This window comes from Eleutherodactylus coqui, chromosome 8 (assembly GCF_035609145.1).
Source record: "Eleutherodactylus coqui strain aEleCoq1 chromosome 8, aEleCoq1.hap1, whole genome shotgun sequence".
Lineage (NCBI taxonomy): Eukaryota > Metazoa > Chordata > Amphibia > Anura > Eleutherodactylidae > Eleutherodactylus > Eleutherodactylus coqui.
The window spans coordinates 76903115-76926863 of record NC_089844.1 but is presented as its reverse complement, the minus strand read 5'-3'; the positions used below and the strand labels follow the sequence as shown (position 1 = coordinate 76926863).

Below are 23749 nucleotides of genomic sequence, written 5' to 3'. Positions count from 1 at the left end.
GTGGCCAATGTAAAGGAATGAGTCATCAGAAATTTATCTATTGTATAAATCAAGTTTTTTATGTTTAATATATTTTTGGACAATTTGGGGTGATTTTCTTTTTTTAACTTTTGATGTCACAACTTTTAATGGTGTAAGAATTCAGTTAGGAATTCTGTAAAAAAATATCTCTATCAATAAATCTATTTCTGTTTCATAGGATTACAATGTCATAAACATGCAGAATGCAGACAACATTCACACGGACAGCGGTAGACAGCATTGTAATATCCTGGGACCTCGCAAAAGCACAGGTAAATGATATTTTCAATCTTCAATAATAATCCTAAGGACTAAAATACATAAGTTGAAATGGAAAGTATTTTACTACTACCAGGTGTAGCCTAGAAGTTGACTTTTGCTGTGCTTAGCAGGATAGGAACTCAATAAAACTTTTTGGGGCGATTTTTTTTTTTATAGAAATTTAACTTTCTGTGTTCATGCATATGTTACTTTTAGCAGCAACTGAATTACTGAGCCTATGGGTTGCTATAACTTTAGCCAAAGACCAACAGTGTGTGACCTAAATCCCCACATATTCCTGCCCACCAGAGGCGTAATTTGAAGCTTATGGTCCCCGATACAAAGTCTGAACCGGGCCCCCAAGTAAAATGCTTTATGCATAGTACTAGGCTCCCTATATGGAGAGGAGAGGGCTGATGGGCCCCCTAAGGCTCCTGGACCCGGGTGCAACCGCATCCCCTGCATCCCCTATAGTTACGCCCCTGCTGCCCACCGATTGTAATGCGTTTCTCTAACAATCTGCTCTATGTGGAGCCTGGCGAATGATCCCCTGACTTCTCCCATTGCATTTCATCCTGTCCTATTGTGCTCCCTAAGATCTTCCTTCCTTTTTTTGAAAAAAACATGCATGGTTGCCCAGCTGAACAGGCGTAAAAGTTACTTGTATGCATGTCTATGGTGAGCTCTACTGAGAAGGAGCACTCAAGTTCTATACTATAGAATGGGGTAGAGAGGTCTGTCCCGGGAGTTCATATAATGGGACATTGACTGCTGCACATACCTGAGGGGTTGACCTCTTTCTCCTTGATGGTACACCCAAGGCGGCACTAAATTATCATTGTTGCAGAATAACCAAACTTCTAAGTCACATGTCATGCATGTAGGGCAACCAGACCTCACTGTATCAATCTGCCAGCTCCACAACATCAGAGATCCTCTGCAGTCCTCCCGAATGAACCAGGCCCTGGATTTGAGCACACCTCCCTAACCTACTACTGTTTCCCCAACTAGGCTGCTCACAGCCCCAGTAGACCCTCCAGAGCCAGCCACTAACCCAGACAGCACTCCTCATTCCTCTCTACGTCAGTAGCAGACTATACAATGCTCACATAGGTCCACCTCTTCCACAGCCCCAGACTACTAATGATCACTTTATCAACTTAGTATTCGCCCTGAGACACACGTTCTAGACCTTGCTTGACAAAGCGGTGAACCACTTTCCATTACATGATTCGCTCCCTCTCTGGTAGGCAACCTATTTCCCAGTGCCACACCAGCCCTCCATCAGGGCTTACAAACTATCGTCACCACTTCTGCAGCTTCCAGTTTCCCCTGCTTCCATGCAGGAAGACAAGCTCACTTCCCCAAGCAACCAGGTCTTGGTCTTTCGCTTGATCACAATAAAGGGCAAATTACACAGGATAATTATCGCGCAAAATGTGTTCAAATAAACAAATTTGCATGATAATCATCATGTCTAAATGCACAGCCATTGTGCGCTATTCATTTGAAAGTCGTTTGTTGCTCACTTTCAACCAGCTTAAAACTCATTGCTGGATCACTGGCTTCTCGTTGAGTGTAAATGCTCAGCTCTTCACATAGAAGTCTATGGGGGGTGCACAAGTGTGCACACAATATGCAAGGAGATGCGCAATATGCTATGCAATATGCTAGGCTAAATAGCCATTTAAATGGGGGTGTGGTTGTGTCCCGTGCAAAAAAAAACATGCCTTCTGTGTTGAAAAACTACAGTAAAATACACAGATGTACGTGCAAAAGAGACTTGTTTACAGTACACGTGTGTCGCACTGAGGTATCCGCAAAAGCCCATGTAAAAGGAGCCATAAGGACGGAAATACGCAGAGAATAGAACCCATTTATTTTAATGGGTTTGTTCACATTTCTGTATTTTGCATGCAAATTTCAGTTGTGCCATAAAAAAATTGAACAAGGTCTATGTTTCTAAATATTAGCGCACCAAAGGTCTCCATGAAAGTCAATGGGGGTACGCAAGGACATGCATGAAACACTGCGTAATTCTGATGGCAAAATAACATATCTGGAACTCATTAAGACTAATTAGTCATTTCAAACAGTGCCACGTGCAAATGACCATGCTTTTCGGGCACAAAAAGTACAATAAAATATGCCAATACGCACGAATACACATACACTCGTATGAAGCTGGCCTTATTTGACTCCGGCCTGTTCCTTACTATCCCGACTTCTCCGCTCCTGACCTTGGCTACATTGTTTAACTACTCTTACTGCTTGCTGCCTGACGCAGATTCTTTACCATACTGAACCTGATTCGCCAGTCCTGACATCTTGCCTGATCTCCATATTGAAGTCTATGCTACCTGCCCAGACCTTATCTCGTCTACCGGTTTCACCTCCGTCTATAAACTCTGGTACCCCACCTTGGCCTTGTGTAACATCTGCTGCCCCACCACTGAGACTACTTCAACAAATAACAGCTTGGGGTTCCAATAGCGAAGACCAAATCCCAATTGGAGGGGAAAAGGATGAAAATTGGGGTTCTTCAAGTACTGCCATCAGATTTAGCCCTAAGTCAAATCGGTGTGTGTGGCAAAGTGGGTCCACTTCCTGACAAGATTCTCCTATTCTGAGGCCTGACTGTGACTGCTCTCTTGGTTATGCTTCCTCTACAGACCTTAGCCAGGCATCCAGTATATTGGCAACCATGTTCAATTCACAATGTTAGACTGCACATAAGAATGATTCACATTTAGCTTAATCAATGCATTTTGCTTGTGTCAACGTCAGACATATGGTAATATGACAGATCATGTAAGTCAACTAGCCACATATCTAATTTAGTGGCTCAGACATGACTATTAAGCCTTGCAATGATGTTATCAAAAGTGATCTTTATCAAAATACAGTGAGAAGCTGATCATTATGGGTCATGGTGAAAATACGGTCAGAAGATGAGCTCTAATAGCCCTTGGCTGTTTGGCTGTATCAAAATGTTGCTAATGAACTTGTTTCAATGTTATGATGGAATTTAGCGCTGCCTCCAATATGATTTAGCCTCCAGCAGTAATCATACGTAATATAAAACTTTGAATAGGACGGCTCTGCTGCTTAATGTAATTTAAGGAATGAAGATCAAAAGTAATGAGAACATAATCCAAATTGCATGCTATGGATAAATAAGAATATTAATATGATATCAAAATATAATTAACATGGGCTATCATCTAATTTATAAAGGAAAACATGGAAGGTGTTCAGGGAAAGTCTAAAAGTATAAAATTAGTGTACTGTAAGTTATCGCTAATAGAACCTATCTAATCTAAGGAGTAAAGAAGATCTCTATGGGTAAAAGAAGGGGCCCGACTTGTTAATATAGTTGCCCTTTGAAACCCTCGTTATTCCCTCACCACTACTATTATAGTTCCCTGCTCCATCTTTTGGAACTGCAACCTTACTGGTGTCAAGTACTTATGGCCCCCATAAACATTAGGGCTAGAGATGAGCGAGTATACTCGCTAAAGGCAATTGCTCGAGTGAGCATTGCCTTTAGCGAGTACCTGCCCGCTCAAGACAGAAGGTTCGAGTGCCGGCGCGGGGGAGCGGTGAGTAGCGGCAGTCAGCAGGAGGGAGCGGGGGGGAGAGAGGGAGAGAGAGATCTCCCCTCCGTTCCTCCCCGCTCTCCCCCGCAGCTCCCTGCCCACCGCCAGCACCCGAACCTTCAGTCTCGAGCGGGCAGGTACTCGCTAAAGGCAATGCTCGCTCGAGCAATTGCCTTTAGCGAGTATACTCGCTCATCTCTAATTAGGGCCAAGTTATTTGGTTCCTTCCAACTCTCCGCAACAGATAATGCTGAGGAAGAAGAGGATGCATTGAATTTTAAAACCCCAATTTTTTGCTTTCCTTGAAGATACATCACTGCCAAAGGTGTCTGGTAACAGCTCACCTCCCTCTGCCCATGAAAGCAGATGAACACTTGGCTGTGTTTGGGAGAGTCAAGAGAAATAACTATTGGCTGTATGAGTGCTTGGCCTCACGGCTATTGCTGGCGTATGTGCAAATGGGTAGTACTGACAATGCTTCCCCTTACAGAACGGTGCTTGCAGCCGCTGTTAGATGCAGTCTGAGAGTCACACTGCTACGCCCTGTCCTTCTGGCTCTGGACCTGGCTGGGAAGGGGACAGGGAGTGAAGGTGTGCTTGTCAGCACCAGTTGCAGTATCTGCTCCCTTGTCTGGACAGCAGCAGAGTGCTGGAGCGCATCAAAGGCGCATAGAAGCATCAGAAATGAGAACTGTTGAGCATTCAGGAAGAAGAGGCTCTGTCTCCTACAGAATGTCAGTGGTGGCATGACTAGAACAAAAGTCCCGCCTAGGCCCTGCCGACAGATGATGCGGCCAGCTGCATGATATGTAGGCAGGGCCTCATCTTTGGAGCCTGAAAAAACACAGCAGCAGGGGACTGAGTAGCCAGGCCAGTAAAAGTGGTAGAGGCAACTGGCTGCAAACGCAGCAGTACCCATGCTGGGGCCAAATGATTTCAACAAAAGAGCCCTGATGAATTAGGAAAGGGCCTGAGGACCAGGAGACAAAGCTGCAAGCTGCCAGAGAGAAAGAGCCCTGGTGACCTGGGGGCTGAAAACAAAGACATACTGCATTGAAGGAGAGGGAGTCTCCCTTTCTGCAGGTGACTCTGTTCGTAAAGAACATGCTGACAGTGCAATGGATCCAGGACGAGGGCAGAGCAAGCTGCAAGACACCTTAAACCTATCCAATGACTACCAAGTGTGCGCACACTGAGGGATGAGTATGGACTGGGGGATTACCTCCCCAAGGGACTGTAGGAAGTTGGGAATTGTGACACTTTATCACGAAATTGAGTTTGATGTTTATCATGGGGCATGGAGTCTGACCTTGCTTTTAATTCCCAGTCATTGTTACAAGGCTTGTATAAAGAGTCTGACGTTGGCTTGAAAGAATGCTGCCTTCCAATAGATGGCATTGTGGAGGCAATATTCTATCTCCCTTATTTAAATATTACCCAGAGGCCTTTTGAGTCTCCTCACTCACCCTCTACGTGCTCTCCCTAAGGAGAAAAGATAGCATTTCTGACCTCATTAATATGTGATAAGTGAAACATTGTGTATTGGGGTTGGTACATGAATGACGATGTGATGGGGACAAGACATTATAAATAGTGGCGTTATCCACCAGCAAAAGGTTACATGAGACAAGAGTTTGAGAGATGTATTTCACACCTTGTTACATTGAATCCACAGTGACGCTGGACTCCTAAATTGGTGATGTACTTTGGCATCTACAGTGCTTGAGGCTGCGAGGTTGTCATGCCATGGATCTTTGAAAATGTAATGCAGAATACAGCTATGAGTATGGAGTAATACAAGAATAGTGATTACTTTTAATAGAAAATCTAAGTGCCTTGTCTTACAGAGATGTACCCTTGATTTGGACATGTGGATAGTCAAACCTCTAGTTTCATTGGTAATCCATCCGAAAGCAATCAGCTAAACTTGAAACTAATGAAGCTCGAGGCAATTATTTCAATAGGAATCAATGTAAATCCAATTAATTTGTTCTAGACGTTTCAAAAAAACACACCAAACCACATTAAATGGAGAATAAGTTTGGTTTTTAATACCAAAAACAATAACAAATGAATATAAAAGACTGCTGTAAAGAATAAATGAATATTTAAGATGTTATTGAACATGTTACTGTGTTTTATCTGTGTTGTTACATAGGACTGCAGGTCACATCTACTACATCATCTGTCCTCAGTGTTATCACTGTGTTCTCTGTGTCGTCACATTGAACTGCAGGTGATATCATTATCTGTCCTCAACGTTATCACTGTGTTCTCTGTGGTGCTACATAACTGCAGGTGACATCATTATCTGTCCTCAGCATTATCACTGTGTGTTATCTGTGGTGTTACTTAGGACTGCAGGTGACATCACTGTGTTATCTGTCCTAAGTTAAACATGACCACTTACATTACACTACAGTACTGTTTTGCTAGCGCGCACAGCGACGCTGGGGAAGGGTGGGTAGCTTTTCAGCATCAGGAGGATGAGACACTGAACCGGAGATCACGTGGGCTGCATCAGCAGCGAGGCCACGTGGGTCGGCGGCCACCAATGAAACTAGAAGCAGCCAATGAAACTAGAGGTGAAATTCTGGCTTGAAAAATCAATGAAACTAGAAAGCAATGAAACTAGAGGTTTGACTGTATATGTTATAAGTGTTGCCTCCACCCATGTCTATCACCGCTGCGCCATAACACAACCACCCACCTGCAACATATGGACACCTTTAGATGAAAGCCAGGAAACTTGGAACTTGTCTTCTTATTAAAATTCAGCTAAAATGTTAGAAATGGACCAAGAGAAACCATAGAACTAATTTTTCAAGGGTTTTATAGAAATATGATACGAGAATTGATGGACTAGACAGGTGGCTTTTTCCTGGATCATTGATGGACACAGCTCAAGTCAAGCAGCAGGAAAAAGAGGAAAGGTAATTGTGTGGGCTGTCACTAATAATGAATAAACTAGTTGAAACTATTCGGAAGTCAGTTGGCCTGAAAATCAAATTTCGAAACTACTGACACTTTTTCAGACAGTGATTCAAGACGTTCTTAGCATTGAGGAAGAACATGATATTTATATGGGACAACATTTCATTAGCATGTGTCCAAGCACTGCATCGTGGCCCCAAACATTTTTAGAGATCAAGAATAATGGTCTTACCCCTCTCCTCATATAAATGAAACCCCAACTTTTTGCAAGTACCTTACAGTGGGGTAAAGCAATACCAACTTGGGAGGACTTGGTGGCCACTTCTGGTAAAAGTGAACATAAGCAAATCAAGAAACTCACAGATTCTACAGACAGGAGATTCAAATGAGGATGGCTATAATGGAAACTGAATATTCTGGAAGGGCAAAAATGCTTTCTTTTATTTCTTATTCAACATATTTGTTCATTTTTAAAGGGATTCTGTCATCAGGTTGATGCTGCCCGAACCACAGGCAGCATGAACCCAGGACAGCTATGCACAGTGCCCCCAGTATGTTTTATTCGTAAATGCTGCAGCATTTCAGAATAAGCACACTTTGAAGTCTTACTCACAGCTGAGCTTCGAGTCACCGAGTTGGGTTGCACCAGCCTCTCCTTGCCACAGCCTCTTTCACCAGCCTATCCTTGCCGCAGCCTCTTGTACCACCCTCTCCTTCCTATAGCCTCTCACACCAGCCTCTCCTTGCCACAGCTGCAGAGTGACCGCTCCTTTCCCTGCCTTTTTATAGGTGATGCTGTGGGCAAAGAGAGGCTGATGTGGCTTAGCCCCGGGACTCAGAGATCAGCTTTGAGTTAGACTTCAAGTTGTGCTTATTCTGAAACGTTACAGCATTTCAGAATAACACATACATAAAAGCGCTGTGCATACCTGTCCCTGGTTCATTCTGCCTGTGGTTCGCTTATATTCGACAGTATTAAAATTCGACAGGTTTACCATCCAGGACTGAAAAGCTGGTGCATTTTAAGACTGTCTAGTAGAGATGAGCGAACACCAAAATGTTCGGGTGTTCGTTATTCGTAACGAACTTCCCGTGATGCTCGAGGGTTCGTTTCGAACAACGAACCCCATTGAAGTCAATGGGCGACCAGAACATTTTTGTATTTCGCCGATGCTCGCTAAGGTTTTCATGTGTGAAAATCTGGGCAATTCAGGAAAGTGATGGGAATGACACAGTGACGGATAGGGCAGGCGAGGGGCTACATGTTGGGCTGCATCTCAAGTTCACAGGTCCCACTATTAAGCCACAATACCGGCAAGAGTGGGCCCCCCCCCTCCCAACAACTTTTACTTCTGAAAAGCCCTCATTAGCATGGCATACCTTTGCTAAGCACCACACTACCTCCAACAAAGCACAATCACTGCCTGCATGACACTCCACTGACACTTCTCCTGGGTTACATGCTGCCCAACCGCCCCCCCTCCCCCCCACAGCGCACACCAAAGTGTCCCTGCGCAGCCTTCAGCTGCCCTCATGCCACACCACGCTCATGTCTATTTAGAATTGCGTCTGCCATGACGAGGGACCGCAGGCACACACTGCAGAGGTTGGCACGGCTAGGCAGCGACCCTCTTTAAAAGTGGCGGAGCGATAGCCCACAATGCTGTACAGAAGCAATGAGAAATAGAATCCTGTGCCACCGCCATCAGGAGCTGCACACGTGGGCATAGCAATGGGGAACCTATGTGCCACACACTATTCATTCTGTCAAGGTGTCTGCATGCCCCAGTCAGACCGGGCTTTTTAATTCATAGACACAGGCAGGTACAACTCCCTATTGTGAAGTCCCTGTCGACCCACAGCATGGGTGGCTCCCTGGAACCCACCGGCGGTACACAGAAATATCCCATTGCATTGCCCAACACAGCTGAGGTAGTAATGTCGTGCTTAATGCAGGTGGGCTTCGGCCCACACTGCATGCCCCAGTCTGACTGGGGTTCTTTATAAGTGTACAGATGTAGTAAAAACTCCGTGTGCACCTACAGCATGGGTGGGTGCCAGGAAGCCACCGGCGGTACATAGAAATATCCCATTGCATTGCCCAACACAGCTGAGGTAGTAATGTTGTGCTTAACCCTTTCCAATCCAATTTGTATATGGTTTTCCTAGGGGGCTTACTCTTTTTCTGCTGTTATACAACGGCGCTATATGCTGGCTAAAGCCAGTACTGCATGAGCTGACACGTAGGATAGGCTCCGACAGCAGAGAGGCTGGCAATATACAGTAAGAGAACCCCGACGGACGTCTACCAACAACGGAGCTGTACAGCCTTAAACCCTAATGTCTTCACAGGTCACACAGTGGACTGGAAAGGGTTAATGCAGGTGGGTTTCGGCCCACACTGCATGCCCCAGTCAGACTGGGGTTCTTTACAAGTGGACACATGTAGGTTTAACTCCCTGTGGACCCACTGCCTGGGTGGGTGCCAGGAAGCCACCGGCGGTACATAGAAATATCCCATTGCATTGCCCAACACAGCTGAGGTAGTAATGTCGTGCGTAATACAGGTGGGCTTCGGCCCACACTGCATGCCCCAGTCAGACGGGTTCTTTAGAAGTGTACAGAAGTATTAAAAACTCAGTGTGCACCTACAGCATGGGTGGCTCCCTGGAACCCACCGGCGGTACACAAAAATATCCCATTGCATTGCCCAACACAGCTGAGGTAGTAATGTCGTGCGTAATGCAGGTGGGCTTCGGCCCACACTGCATGCCCCAGTCAGACTGGGGTTCTTTACAAGTGGACACATGTAGGTTTAACTCCCTGTGGACCCACTGCCTGGGTGGGTGCCAGGAAGCCACCGGCGGTACATAGAAATATCCCATTGCATTGCCCAACACAGCTGAGGTAGTAATGTCGTGCGTAATACAGGTGGGCTTCGGCCCACACTGCATGCCCCAGTCAGACGGGTTCTTTAGAAGTGTACAGAAGTATTAAAAACTCAGTGTGCACCTACAGCATGGGTGGCTCCCTGGAACCCACCGGCGGTACATAAAAATATCCCATTGCATTGCCCAACACAGCTGAGGTAACGTCAGCTGTAATGCAGGTGGGCTAAAAATTAATTTGATTACACTGTAGGCGAGGGCCCACAAAAATTGCTGTATCAACAGTACTAATGTACATCCCAAAAATTGGCCATGGCCAGCCAAGAGGGCAGGTGAAACCCATTAATCGCTTTGGTTAATGTGGCTTAAGTGGTAACTAGGCCTGGAGGCAGCCCAGTGTAACGAAAAATTGGTTCAAGTTAAAGTTCTAATGCTTTTAAGCGCATTGAAACTTATAAAAATTGTTCAGAAAAATTATTTGAGTGAGCCTTGTGGCCCTAAGAAAAATTGCCCGTTCAGCGTGATTACGTGAGGTTTCACGAGGAGGAGCAGGAGGAGGAGGAGGAGGAATATTAGACACAGATTGATGAAGCAGAAATGTCCCCGTTTTGGATGGTGAGAGAGAACGTAGCTTCCATCCGCGGGTGCAGCCTACGTATTGCTTACGTATCGCTGCTGTCCGCTGGTGGAGAACAGAAGTCTGGGGAAATCCAGCCTTTGTTCATCTTGATGAGTGTTAGCCTGTCGGCACTGTCGGTTGACAAGCGGCTACGCTTATCTGTGATGATTCCCCCAGCCGCACTAAACACCCTCTCCGACAACACGCTAGCCGCAGGACAAGCAAGCACCTCAAGGGCATACAGGGCTAGTTCAGGCCACGTGTCCAGCTTCGACACCCAGTAGTTGTAGGGGGCAGAGGCGTCACCAAGGATGGTCGTGCGATCCGCTACGTACTCCCTCACCATCCTTTTGCAGTGCTCCCGCCGACTCAGCCGTGACTGGGGAGCGGTGACACAGTCTTGGTGGGGAGCCATAAAGCTGGCCAGGCCCTTAAAGACTGTTGCACTGCCTGGGATGTACATGCTGCTCGATCTACGCACATCCCCTGCAACATGGCCCTCGGAACTGCGCCTTCTGCCACTAGCGCTGTCGGCTGGGAATTTTACCATCAGCTTGTCCGCAAGGGTCCTGTGGTATAGCAACACTCTCGAACCCCTTTCCTCTTCGGGAATCAGAGTGGGCAGGTTCTCCTTATACCGTGGATCGAGCAGTGTGTACACCCAGTAATCCGTCGTGGCCAGAATGCGTGCAACGCGAGGGTCACGAGAAAGGCATCCTAACATGAAGTCAGCCATGTGTGCCAGGGTACCTGTACGCAACACATGGCTGTCTTCACTAGGAAGATCACTTTCAGGATCCTCCTCCTCCTCCTCCTCCTCCTCCTCCTCAGGCCATACACGCTGAAAGGATGACAGGCAATCAGCCGGTGTACCGTCAGCAGCGGCCCAAGCTGTCTCTTCCCCCTCCTCCTCATCCTCCTCATGCTCCTCCTCCTCCTCCTGTACGCGCTGAGAAATAGACAGGAGGGTGCCCTGACTATCCAGCGGCATACTGTCTTCCCCCGCCCCCGTTTCCGAGCGCAAAGCAGCTGCCTTTATGGTTTGCAGGGAATTTCTCAAGATGCATAGCAGAGGAATGGTGACGCTAATGATTGTAGCATCGCCGCTCACCACCTGGGTAGACTCCTCAAAATTACCAAGGACATGGCAGATGTCTGCCAACCAGGCCCACTCTTCTGAAAGGAATTGAGGAGGCTGACTCCCACTGCGCCGCCCATGTTGGAGTTGGTATTCGACTATAGCTCTACGCTGTTCATAGAGCCTGGCCAACATGTGGAGCGTAGAGTTCCACCGTGTGGGCACGTCGCACAGCAGTCGGTGCACTGGCAGCTTAAAGTGATGTTGCAGGGTGCGCAGGGTGGCAGCGTCCGTGTGGGACTTGCGGAAATGTGCGCAGAGCCGGCGCGCCTTTACGAGCAGGTCTGACAAGCGTGGGTAGCTTTTCAGAAACCGCTGAACCACCAAATTAAAGACGTGGGCCAGGCATGGCACGTGCGTGAGGCTGCCGAGCTGCAGAGCCGCCACCAGGTTACGGCCGTTGTCACACACGACCATGCCCGGTTGGAGGCTCAGCGGCGCAAGCCAGCGGTCGGTCTGCTGTGTCAGACCCTGCAGCAGTTCGTGGGCCGTGTGCCTCTTATCGCCTAAGCTGAGTAGTTTCAGCACGGCCTGCTGACGCTTGCCCACCGCTGTGCTGCCACACCGCGCGACACCGACTGCTGGCGACATGCTGCTGCTAACACATCTAGATTGTGAGACAGAGGAGGAGGAGGAGGAGGAGGGTGCTTTAGTGGAGGAAGCATACACCTCCGCAGATACCAGCACCGAGCTGGGGCCCGCAATTCTGGGGGTGGGTAGGACGTGAGCGGTCCCAGGCTCTGACTCTGTCCCAGCCTCCACTAAATTCACCCAATGTGCCGTCAGGGAGATGTAGTGGCCCTGCCCGCCTGTGCTTGTCCACGTGTCCGTAGTTAAGTGGACCGTGGCAGTAACCGCGTTGGTGAGGGCGCGCACAATGTTGCGGGAGACGTGGTCGTGCAGGGCTGGGACGGCACATCGGGAAAAGTAGTGGCGACTGGGAACTGAGTAGCGCGGGGCCGCCGCCTCCATGATACTTTTGAAGGACTCCGTTTCCACAACCCTATACGGCAGCATCTCAAGGCTGATGAATTTTGCGATGCGGACGGTTAACGTTTGAGCGTGCGGGTGCGTGGCGGCGTACTTGCGCTTGCGCTCGAACACTTGCGCAAGCGACGGCTGAACGGTGCGCTGAACTACACTGCTGGATGGGGCCGAGGACAGCGGAGATGAGGGTGTGGGTGCAGGCCATGAGGCGGTAGTGCCTGTGTCCTGAGAGGGGGGTTGCATCTCAGTGGCAGGTTGGGGCACAGGGGGAGAGGCAGGGGTGCAAACCGGAGGCGGTGAACGGCCTTCGTCCCACCTTGCGGGGTGCTTGGCCATCATATGTCTGCGCATGGTGGTGGTGGTGAGGCTGTTGGTGTTGGCTCCCCGGCTGAGCTTTGCGCGACAAAGGTTGCACACCACTGTTCGTCGGTCGTCAGGCGTCTCTGTGAAAAACTGCCAGACCTTAGAGCACCTCGGCCTCCGCAGGGTGGCATGGCGCGAGGGGGCGCTTTGGGAAACACTTGGTGGATTATTCGGTCTGGCCCTGCCTCTACCCCTGGCCACCGCACTGCCTCTTGCAACCTGCCCTGCTGATGCCCTTGACTCCCCCTCTGAAGACCTGTCCTCCTGAGTAAGCGTTGCACACCAGGTGGGGTCAGTCACCTCATCGTCCTGCTGCTCTTCCTCCGAATCCTCTGTGCGCTGCTCCCTGGGACTTACTGCCCTTACTACTACCTCACTGCAAGACAACTGTGTCTGATCGTCATCGTCCTCCTCACCCACAGAAAGTTGTTGAGACAGTTGGCGGAAGTCCCCAGCCTCTTCCCCCGGACCCCGGGAACTTTCGAATGGTTGGGCATCAGTGACGATAAACTCCTCTGGTGGGAGAGGAACCGCTGCTGCCCAATCTAAGCAGGGGCCCGAGAACAGTTCCTGGGAGTGTTCCCGCTCCTGAGCAGGTGTCATTGTAGTGGAGTGAGGAGGCTGGGAGGAAGGAGGAGCAGCAGACAGAGGATTCGGATTGGCAGCAGTGGACGGCGCAGAACTGCGGGTAGACGATAGGTTGCTCGAAGCACTTTCTGCCATCCAGGACAGGACCTGCTCACACTGCTCATTTTCTAATAACCGTCTCCCGCGTGGACCCATTAATTGGGCGATGAATGTGGGGACGCCAGAAACGTGCCTCTCTCCTAATCGCGCAGCAGACAGCTGCGACACACCTGGATCAGGAGCTTGGCCTGTGCCCACACCCTCACTTGGCCCTCCGCGTCCTCGGCCACGTCCACGTCCACGTCCTCTAGGCTTACCCCTACCCCTCAGCATGCTGTATTACCAGTGATTAGATTTCCCAGGCAGGAAATAAATTGGCGCAAGACTGCAGGCCAAATATAATTTTTGCCCTTTTTGGAAAACGAAAGGCCCCACTGCCTCTAGTGAATGAATTATCTAAGTTTAATAACTGTGCTGTGTCCCTGCTTATGTGTCACAGAACGTGAGGGTAGCAGAGTTATTAACTGTGGCAGAGCAGGTATTTTTTTTTCCCAATTAAGGAAAGCAAATGGCGAAGCCAGCAGTAAAGCGTAGCTGGGTGCGTATGATTTAGCAATGTTTTTCACGCAGCTCACACGTCTCCACAGGCGTAAGGACGGACACAGGCTGGACAAATAGATTTGTTTTCAGTTTTTTCCCACCAACAGGCAGCACTGCGTATATTCAATGAACCTGAGAAGTTTAATAACTGTGCTGTGTCCCTGCTTATGTGTCACAGAACGTGAGGGTAGCAGAGTTATTATAACTCTTGGAGAGCAGGTATTTTTTTTCCCAATTAAGGAAAGCAAATGGCGAACCCAGCAGTAAAGCGTAGCTGGCTGCGTATGATTTAGCAATGTTTTTCACGCAGCTCACACGTGTCCACCGCCCGTAAGGACGGACAGAGGCTGGACAAATAGATTTGTTTTCAGTTTTTTCCCACCAACAGGCAGCACTGCGTATATTCAATGAACCTGAGAAGTTTAATAACTGTGCTGTGTCCCTGCTTATGTGTCACAGAACGTGAGGGTAGCAGAGTTATTATAACTCTTGGAGAGCAGGTATTTTTTTTCCCAATTAAGGAAAGCAAATGGCGAACCCAGCAGTAAAGCGTAGCTGGCTGCGTATGATTTAGCAATGTTTTTCACGCAGCTCACACGTGTCCACCGCCCGTAAGGACGGACAGAGGCTGGACAAATAGATTTGTTTTCAGTTTTTTCCCACCAACAGGCAGCACTGCGTATATTCTATGAACCTGAGAAGTTTAATAACTGTGCTGTGTCCCTGCTTATGTGTCACAGAACGTGAGGGTAGCAGAGTTATTATAACTCTTGGAGAGCAGGTATTTTTTTTCCCAATTAAGGAAAGCAAATGGCGAACCCAGCAGTAAAGCGTAGCTGGCTGCGTATGATTTAGCAATGTTTTTCACGCAGCTCACACGTGTCCACCGCCCGTAAGGACGGACAGAGGCTGGACAAATAGATTTGTTTTCAGTTTTTTCCCACCAACAGGCAGCACTGCGTATATTCTATGAACCTGAGAAGTTTAATAACTGTGCTGTGTCCCTGCTTATGTGTCACAGAACGTGAGGGTAGCAGAGTTATTATAACTCTTGGAGAGCAGGTATTTTTTTTCCCAATTAAGGAAAGCAAATGGCGAAGCCAGCAGTAAAGCGTAGCTGGGTGCGTATGATTTAGCAATGTTTTTCACGCAGCTCACACGTCTCCACAGGCGTAAGGACGGACACAGGCTGGACAAATAGATTTGTTTTCAGTTTTTTCCCACCAACAGGCAGCACTGCGTATATTCAATGAACCTGAGAAGTGTAATAACTGTGCTGTGTCCCTGCTTATGTGTCACAGAACGTGAGGGTAGCAGAGTTATTATAACTCTTGGAGAGCAGGTATTTTTTTTCCCAATTAAGGAAAGCAAATGGCGAAGCCAGCAGTAAAGCGTAGCTGGGTGCGTATGATTTAGCAATGTTTTTCACGCAGCTCACACGTCTCCACAGGCGTAAGGACGGACAGAGGCTGGACAAATAGATTTCTTTTCAGTTTTTTCCCACCAACAGGCAGCACTGCGTATATTCAATGAACCTGAGAAGTTTAATAACTGTGCTGTGTCCCTGCTTATGTGTCACAGAACGTGAGGGTAGCAGAGTTATTATAACTCTTGGAGAGCAGGTATTTTTTTTCCCAATTAAGGAAAGCAAATGGCGAAGCCAGCAGTAAAGCGTAGCTGGGTGCGTATAATTTAGCAATGTTTTTCACGCAGCTCACACGTGTCCACCGCCCGTAAGGACGGACAGAGGCTGGACAAATAGATTTGTTTTCAGTTTTTTCCCACCAACAGGCAGCACTGCGTATATTCTATGAATAATAACTGTGTTGTGGCCCTGCCTATACAATTCTTTCCCTGCAGTATCAATGGAGGGTGGAATGCTCTGCAGAGGCGATTTTGAGAAGCCCAAAAAAAATGCAGCACAGCCAACAGCAGCCTGGACAGTACTGCACACGGATAAATATGGCCCTAGAAAGGACCGTTGAGGTTCTTGAAGGCTACACTCACTCCTAACACTCTCCCTGCCTATGCAGCACTTCTGTCCCTAATGCCAGGTGCAACGGTCTGCAGAGGCGATTTTGAGAAAAAAAAAATCCCACTGCTAACAGCAGCCAACACACAGCTATCAGTGGCCCTAATAAGGACCTTTGGGGGGTCTTGAAGCCTACACTAACTACCAATTCTTTCCCTACAGCAGCTCCGGTATAAACAGCACTGTCCCTCATCTAACTCACACCGCATCTGAGGCGAGCCGCGGGAGGGGCCGACTTTTATATTAGGCGAACACCTGATCTCGCCAGCCACTCACAGCAGGGGGGTGGTATAGGGCTTAAACGTTGCAGGGGGAAGTTGTAATGCCTTCCCTGTCTTTCAATTGGCCAGAAAAGCGCGCTAACGTCTCAGGGAAGGAAGTGAAAGTAACCAGAACACCGCATGGTGTTCGTCACGAATAACGAACATCCCGAACACCCTAATATTCGCACGAATATCAAGCTCGGACGAACGCGTTCGCTCATCTCTACTGTCTAGTCAACGTTTTACCACCTATTTTAGACATTATTAATAAATTTGCACCATTTTTCTCACCCTATTATACCCTGCACTCATAGCCTACCCATATAACTAAATTAGTCACCATGAAAAGGATGGTTCAACACAATAACCTAACTGCCTTAACCCTGATGCATCGTATGGGTGTGTTCACTTGGGGAGAAATTGCTGCGGATTTGGTCCAGATCCACAGCAAACTTCACCCCTTCAGTTGAAGAAATGGAATCTGCGTGGGTTTGTGTTAAAATTTGCATCAAATCCCACAACCAATCGTGCAGATTTTTCTGCTGCAGCAAATTTGCCAAACCTGAACATTCCCTATAGTGGGTAAATTTATGAAGGTAGCAGTAAATTGGTAAATTCACATAAATCATATAATATGGACAGGGCATTACAGCCTTGTGGAAGGAAGGCTTGGTATACAGCTGTGACCAACACTCATAGGTTCTTGCATGTTTCCAGCTCCCTTGTGAATAGGATAAAGCAGGGACTGTTATAGGTTTTGTGGAGTTGTTATTCAGGGGACTTTGTATTACAGTATCATGGTTGATTAGGATTTATATGAATTTATCTATTATGTGCCGCCTTCATAAATGTACCCACTATTGGATGCATCAGGGTGAAGGCAGTTAAATTGCTGTGAGGGAACCTTGTCAGGGTGGCAATCCCATTTATATAGGTAGGATAGAAGTGCAGGGTATACAGATATAGCAAAATGTAACTTGAGATTTAACGTGTTAAGTAAAAGTTATATGCCACAGTTTGCCATTTCAATAGCTCTTCAATGGCTGCAGGTAAGATTACCTGTCGCAAAAAGTTATCACACTGAAGTTAAACTTTCCATCATCCTTGCACTGTGCAGGGACATCACTGTGTGCATTTTCAGGTGCATATGTATATGAGGTGCAGAGATGGTATCTAAGAACTCACACTTATGTTGGCCCTATGTTTTTTCTGCCACATGAGAGGATATAGTACCATGTTTCCCCAAAAGTAAGCTCTACCCTGAAAATAATCCCTAGCTACATTGAATGGCTGTGATTGAGCGCTAGCTGTTATTGGCTGAGCCGCGGTGCTCGAGAACCAATCAGAGCAGTCGCATGCTGGAGGCGGGGTTTACAAACCCCGTTGCCAGCAAGCGATGTTCTGTCAGTGCTGAGAACTGCAAGCAAGCCTGCTGGAATGCCGGAGAGCAGTAGGAGGGACCCGGACAGTGCCTGCTAGGTAATAATAAGACACCCCCCAAAAATAAGACCCTGTGCCTCTATTTGGGCAAAAATTAATATAAGACAGTCTTATTTTTGGGGGAACACGGTATTATAAAATCCAAATAAGGGGGTTGGGGGGAGTATTACAGATTTTGCCTTGAAGCCTAGAGACTACAAGAGATGCTTCTGAATGTTCTATTGCTGTCATCATGCCAAATCTCTCAGAAGGAAATGCAATCAGCATATATTTTCGACAAGTATCAACATCTTCATATCATTAACTGTGAGAAAGCAAAAATCATAGACTAGAAATAGGCAGCTTGTGCCGTATGGTGGAATGTAGAACTTGTCATGTCCAGTGGTTCTTGGCTTCAACAGCCACAATTACATTTTCTAGCAGCCAAAGGAAATAATCCTGTATGGAATTTTCATTGGAAATTGGAGTAAATGTTGGCAGCACTCTTATATTTCCATAGAGCTCCATGTTCTCATGTGATATAATTGCATTGGCTCACTTTCAGGGCTCAGTCAAACGGGCGTTTTTTTGCGCGATTTGCGCATGCGCATGCGTCCGGCGATTTTATAAAACCATTGCTTTGCAATGGTATCGGACACATGAGCGCTTTTTATGCGCTCATCCGATAAATTATAGAACAGAAATCGCAGATCGCACCTATCTGCGATCTGCGATTCCTGTTCTCTTCTCTATATGCGCTCAACGGGGCCGGCGGCAGCAGCGCCGACCCCATCGAGAACATATAGTAGGCAAATCATTCTCCTCTGCCACAGCTGTAACAAAAAAATATATATATATACTCCACTGGTCCCGGCAGACGGAGTTCAGCCGCGGCCGTCCGGCAGTTCTCCTGAACTGCTCTGAGTAGTATTCAGCAGCCGGGGATTTAAAATCCCCGCCTGCTGAATGAGCTGCCTCTGATTGGTCACAGCCTCACCAATCAGAGGCAGCTCTCACTCACACCCATTCATGAATTCATGAGTGGGTGAGTGAGTGCTGCCTCTGATTGGTCCCTGCGCTGAGCCAATCAGAGGCAGCACTCACTCACCCATTCATGAATGGGTGGGAGTGAGAGCTGCCTCTGATTGGTGAGGCTGTGACCAATCAGAGGCAGCTCATTCAGCAGGCGGGGATTTTAAATCCCCGACTGCTAAATACTACTCAGAGCAGTTCAGGAGAACTGCCGGCTGGCCGCGCTGAACTCCGTCTGCCGGGACCAGGTGAGTATTTTTTTTTTTTTTTTTTTTTTTTTACACATTTCTGGATGAATTTCCGGCAAGGGCTTATATTTTTAAGCCCTTCCCGAAAATTCATCATGCGATCGCCCGCAGCCCATTGCTTTCAATGGTGCCGGCTGTATTGCCGGCTCCATTGAATTCAATGCGCTGGACAGCTCCGGCCCATTTCTATTGAAACACGGCTAGGAGCAGATTTTTCGGGCGATTTTTTTTGGCCCCGGTCACGCGATTTGCAGATGCGCATCCGTCATGCGATCCGCAAATCGCGGCAAAAAAACGCCCGTGTGACTAAGGCATCACAGTATATACAGTCTGGCTAGGTACCAGTAAAAATAATTACGCATCCTGGATCTCATATGAAATTGTAGCACATAAACCTAATTTGATAGGTACACTGACACTATCGTATCTGTACTGAATGAAAGTTCTTATCTTCGTAATTGGATGTTAATGATATTATAGATGCTTTTCCACAGTCTCTTTCATCTTAATATCACTGTTTGCACCTTTTATCTGAAAGTTAAATGCTTTAGTAACGCATAAGTGTCTAATCTTCCAGCTAAAAATGATATGGTTTATCGTGGAGGATCATGAAATTCATTACAAATAATAATGGTCAAACAAGAGTTTTATTCCTTTAAAGTCCAGAAATGTCCTGCATTTCTTATAAAAATCCTAGATTCTTCATATGGGAGGGGTGAGGTCTATCAGGAGTAGTGATGAGCAAACTTTTTAAAAGTTTGTGTCAGGAATAAAACTGGGGACCTCCTGCACTCCAGTCGGAAGCTCTCACTGCTGAGGCATCCAGCCTGTGGACAGTTCCCTTGCATGACTCTCAGCCTTGTTCCATGATTCCAGTTATCTAGTTCCTGCCTTATGGTCCTGATCCCACCTCTGTTTCTTATAAGGCTCATTATAAAAGCCTGACCCTGCCACTGCACCAGTGCATGATTATTCTGCTCCACAGCATTGGTCAAGCTCCACTTCTGTCTGCTCTTTTACTACTCCTACAAGACCTCCCATTGCTAACTTCTGGCTTCCCTTATTACTACGCTACCCGCATAATCCATCTGTACTGCAAACAAAGACCTCGCATTGTTGACTCCAGGCTCTTTCCTGACTACTCTCCAGACCTGCGGCTGCTACACCTGAGGTTCCACTTTAGTGCCTGAAACTGCTACAGTTTTGCTGACTGACCGAATTTCAGCAAAAAGTTCAGTATGGTCCAAATGAGTTTAAACTGATCTGGAACTTCAGCGGTACTTCTGAAACTAGTATATAGCACTGTCTAGAAGCCATAAATGCCCTCTATAACAATCATAGGTCACCTAAGTACTTTGAGCTGTCTTTAAGGCAAAGCTAATGCAGCAAAAGAAGGAAAAAAGGAGGAAAAAGGAAAAAATTATTTTTCCGTATTTTCTTCCTTCGTGTTCTTTTTTTCCCCCTTTTTCTTCTTCTTTTTCCTTCTCCTTATTTTTCCATCTTAAAAGAAGGAAATTATCGCTCAAAAGCCTGCATGTAAATGTGCCCATCTTTCACTTTGCTGCCAAGCGATGAATTTCAGTTTGGCATGAAATCCATCATTCGGCAGAACAGCTGATAAAAAGGACCGCAAGCTGTGTTCTGCCCAGGGAGCACTGATAACATTGTCTCAGCTGTCAGCCCCACAGTAGAATGAAGGGAATGTATTCAGAGAATAGACCACCCGCTGTTCTCTGAATATAGCTCCCGGCAGCTCACACAGCTACTAATTGGTACTAATAGGCATTGGTACCAATTAGTAGTTTATGCGAAATGATTGCTCAAAAGCCATCTTTTGAGCGATCAGCTTTGTGTGTAAATGCACCATTACAGAAAACTCTGGATGTTCCACATTGAGGGAAGAATGAATTCTGAGGTATATCAAAACATTTTACAAGAGAATGTAATGACAGTAATACATAGCCTCAGACAGATGCAACAAGACAATGATCCAAAGTGAACAAGTTAATCAACCAAAAATAGTTGAAAAAGAAGAAGCCTTGTATGTTGGAATGGCTCTTTGAGCCTTAACCTTAAAGGGGTTGTCCCGAGGCAGCAAGTGGGTCTATACACTTCTGTATGGCCATAATAATGCACTTTGTAATATACATTGTGCATTAATTATGAGCCATACAGAAGTTATAAAAAGTTTTTTACTTACCTGCTCCGTTGTTAGCGTCCTCGTCTCCATGGAGCCGACTAATTTTTGGCCTCCGATGGCCAAATTAGCCGCGCTTGCGCAGTCCGGGTCTTCTGTGTTCTTCTATGGAGCCGCTCGTGACAGAGAGCGGCTCCGTGTAGCTCCGCCCCGTCACGTGCCGATTCCAGCCAATCAGGAGGCTGGAATCGGCAGTGGACCGCACAGAAGAGCTGCGGTCCACGAAGCAAGAGGTTCCCGGCGGCCATCTTCACAGGTAAGTATAGAAGTCACCGGAGCGCGGGGATCAAGGTAAGCGCTCCGGTAAGCTGTCTGTACGTCCCTGCATCGGGGTTGTCTCGCGCCGAACGGGGGGGGGGTTGAAAAAAAAAAAAACCCGTTTCGGCGCGGGACAACCCCTTTAACACTATTGCGATGCTGTGGTTGACCTGAAGAGGGCTGTGCATACAAGGCATCCCAGAAACATTGATGAACTGAAACAAATTTGCAGTGAGCAATTGTCCAAAATTCCCTATAGCATTGCGCAATCTAGTTTAGTTTGATTCTTTTTATCTAGAATAGTGACTTAGATATAACAATCAGACCACACAAATCTAGGTAATACTAAAGGGTTCAATTACTTTTTTGTTGCAATTTAAAAATTAAGGAATGAAACTGCATCCTGTACAGCTTATTTTCCTCAGGATTGGGATTGGAGGTACAAGCTCTATATTGCCCATTTCATCAGTGCCAGTGGTTCTCCTTCAATGATAACAGGAGACTTGTCCTCTGTACCCATAAGGCTTGTCCTGCATTGTAACCCAGAGTTGTAATCAGAACTGTGTTGGACACTTTTAAAGGCAACCAACTGGGTTTGTAAGCAGCCAAAATTCCCCCCATTGAATACAATATGAATCAGCCCCCTGAAGGGAACCTGTTAGCTTGAACATGTTGTCCAAACGTCAGTCAACATGTTATAGAGCAGGAGAAGCTGAACAGATTGATATATAGTTTTATGGGGACGGGGGGGGGGATAAGTATAACTTGTATTTTATTCATTTATATCTCTGCACATCCTGAGCTGAACAGTCCAGTGGGCGGAGCTAATAGTGACTGATAAAATTCTGACAAAATTCTGTATTGTTTTTATAAATGGAGGTAAAATATTCAACAGTGTAAATAGTTAGCTAGAATACTTGCATACTTGGGCTCTGCTCACAGCCTTCTGTCAGACGTATACTTGGGGAGGATTGCCCATTGAAAGGTTTTGCTTCAAAAAGACATACATGTCCTATAGACTCTAGTGCTAAAAAATATGTACACCATGCATACACTTTCTTGTGAGATGTTTCGACATAGAAAAGCATCAACAATTATTTTTGGGATGGTGTGGTGGCTCAGTAGTTACAAATTTTGCCTTGCAGTGCTTGGGTCCTGGGTTCAAATGCCACCAAGGACAACATCTGCATAGAGTTTGTATGTTCTCCCTGTGTTTGCATGGGTGTCTTTCACTCTAGTTTTCTCCCCATTCCAAAAATATACAGGTTGTGAGCACCAATGGGAATAGAACCCAATATCAAGTAATGTGAAGTGCTGCATAATATGCATATAAATAAGTGTGATTATTTCTACATATCCAGAAAAAATTACATATACAAGGCCAAACAAGACCCTAGGCCTCCATCAGGTGAATGGAGCTCAATGGGTTATGTTAGATCCCTATTAGAGATGAGCGAGTATACTCGCTAAGGCTAACTACTCGAGCAAGTAGTGCCTTACCCGAGTATCCTCCCGCTCGTCTCTAAAGATTCGTGGGGCAGCGGGGGAGAGCGGGGAGGAACGAAGGGGAGATCTCTCTCTCCCTCTCTCCACCCCTCTCCCACCTGCTCACCGGCACAACTCACCTGTCACCTGCACCGGCCCCTGAACCTTTAGAGATGAGCGGGAGGATACTCGGCTAAGGCACTACTCGCTCGAGTAGTTAGCCTTAGCGAGTATACTCGCTCATCTCTTATCCCTATGTTTAATGTATACATTGGGAATAGATCCCAGCATATACGCCAAATGCAAGTCTCTAATGTGAGGTGAACAGAACCTTATATTGTTAGCATTTTGTGAAATAACTTGGCAATTCCTTCCCTCTTCACAGGCTCAGAACATATTTTTGAAAAACAGTTAAGAACAACAAGAAGACGTTGTCAGCAGCCCAAAACATTGAACAGCCCCGAGGACAGCCTGTACTACAACCAACTGAACGTGAGTGTAAGGGTGTAGAGGCAATAATATAATGGTGAAGCTTGGACCCAGCAGAGGAAAAGAGCCGAGTGAACAAGTGTTGGGGTAGATGAGTATGGCTTCTTTTATGTGTATACAGAACTCTTCCCTCTTGGATAAGCCCAATAACTACAAATGCTGCATATAAAGTAAGGGACTGGGTAAAGCTGGGCATCCACATCAGATATTTGTTGTTTGACAATTATTTTTTTGCAACCCCCCACTATATATAGGCATGTTTAAGCGTGCTTCTTCATTTTAATGGGAA

The 23749-nt window shown here is 46.8% G+C and overlaps 1 protein-coding gene across 1 annotated transcript in view; it reads left to right on the top strand.

Moving 5' to 3' along the window:
* Nucleotides 1–23749, top strand: part of MYO3B (myosin IIIB) — a 449841-nt gene that overhangs the window by 384910 nt on the left and 41182 nt on the right. Inside the window, exons 30-31 of the mRNA XM_066575886.1 lie at nucleotides 200–293; nucleotides 23357–23463. Of these exons, the coding sequence (XP_066431983.1) occupies nucleotides 200–293; nucleotides 23357–23463 (201 nt within the window). The remainder of the gene's footprint in view (nucleotides 1–199; nucleotides 294–23356; nucleotides 23464–23749) is intronic.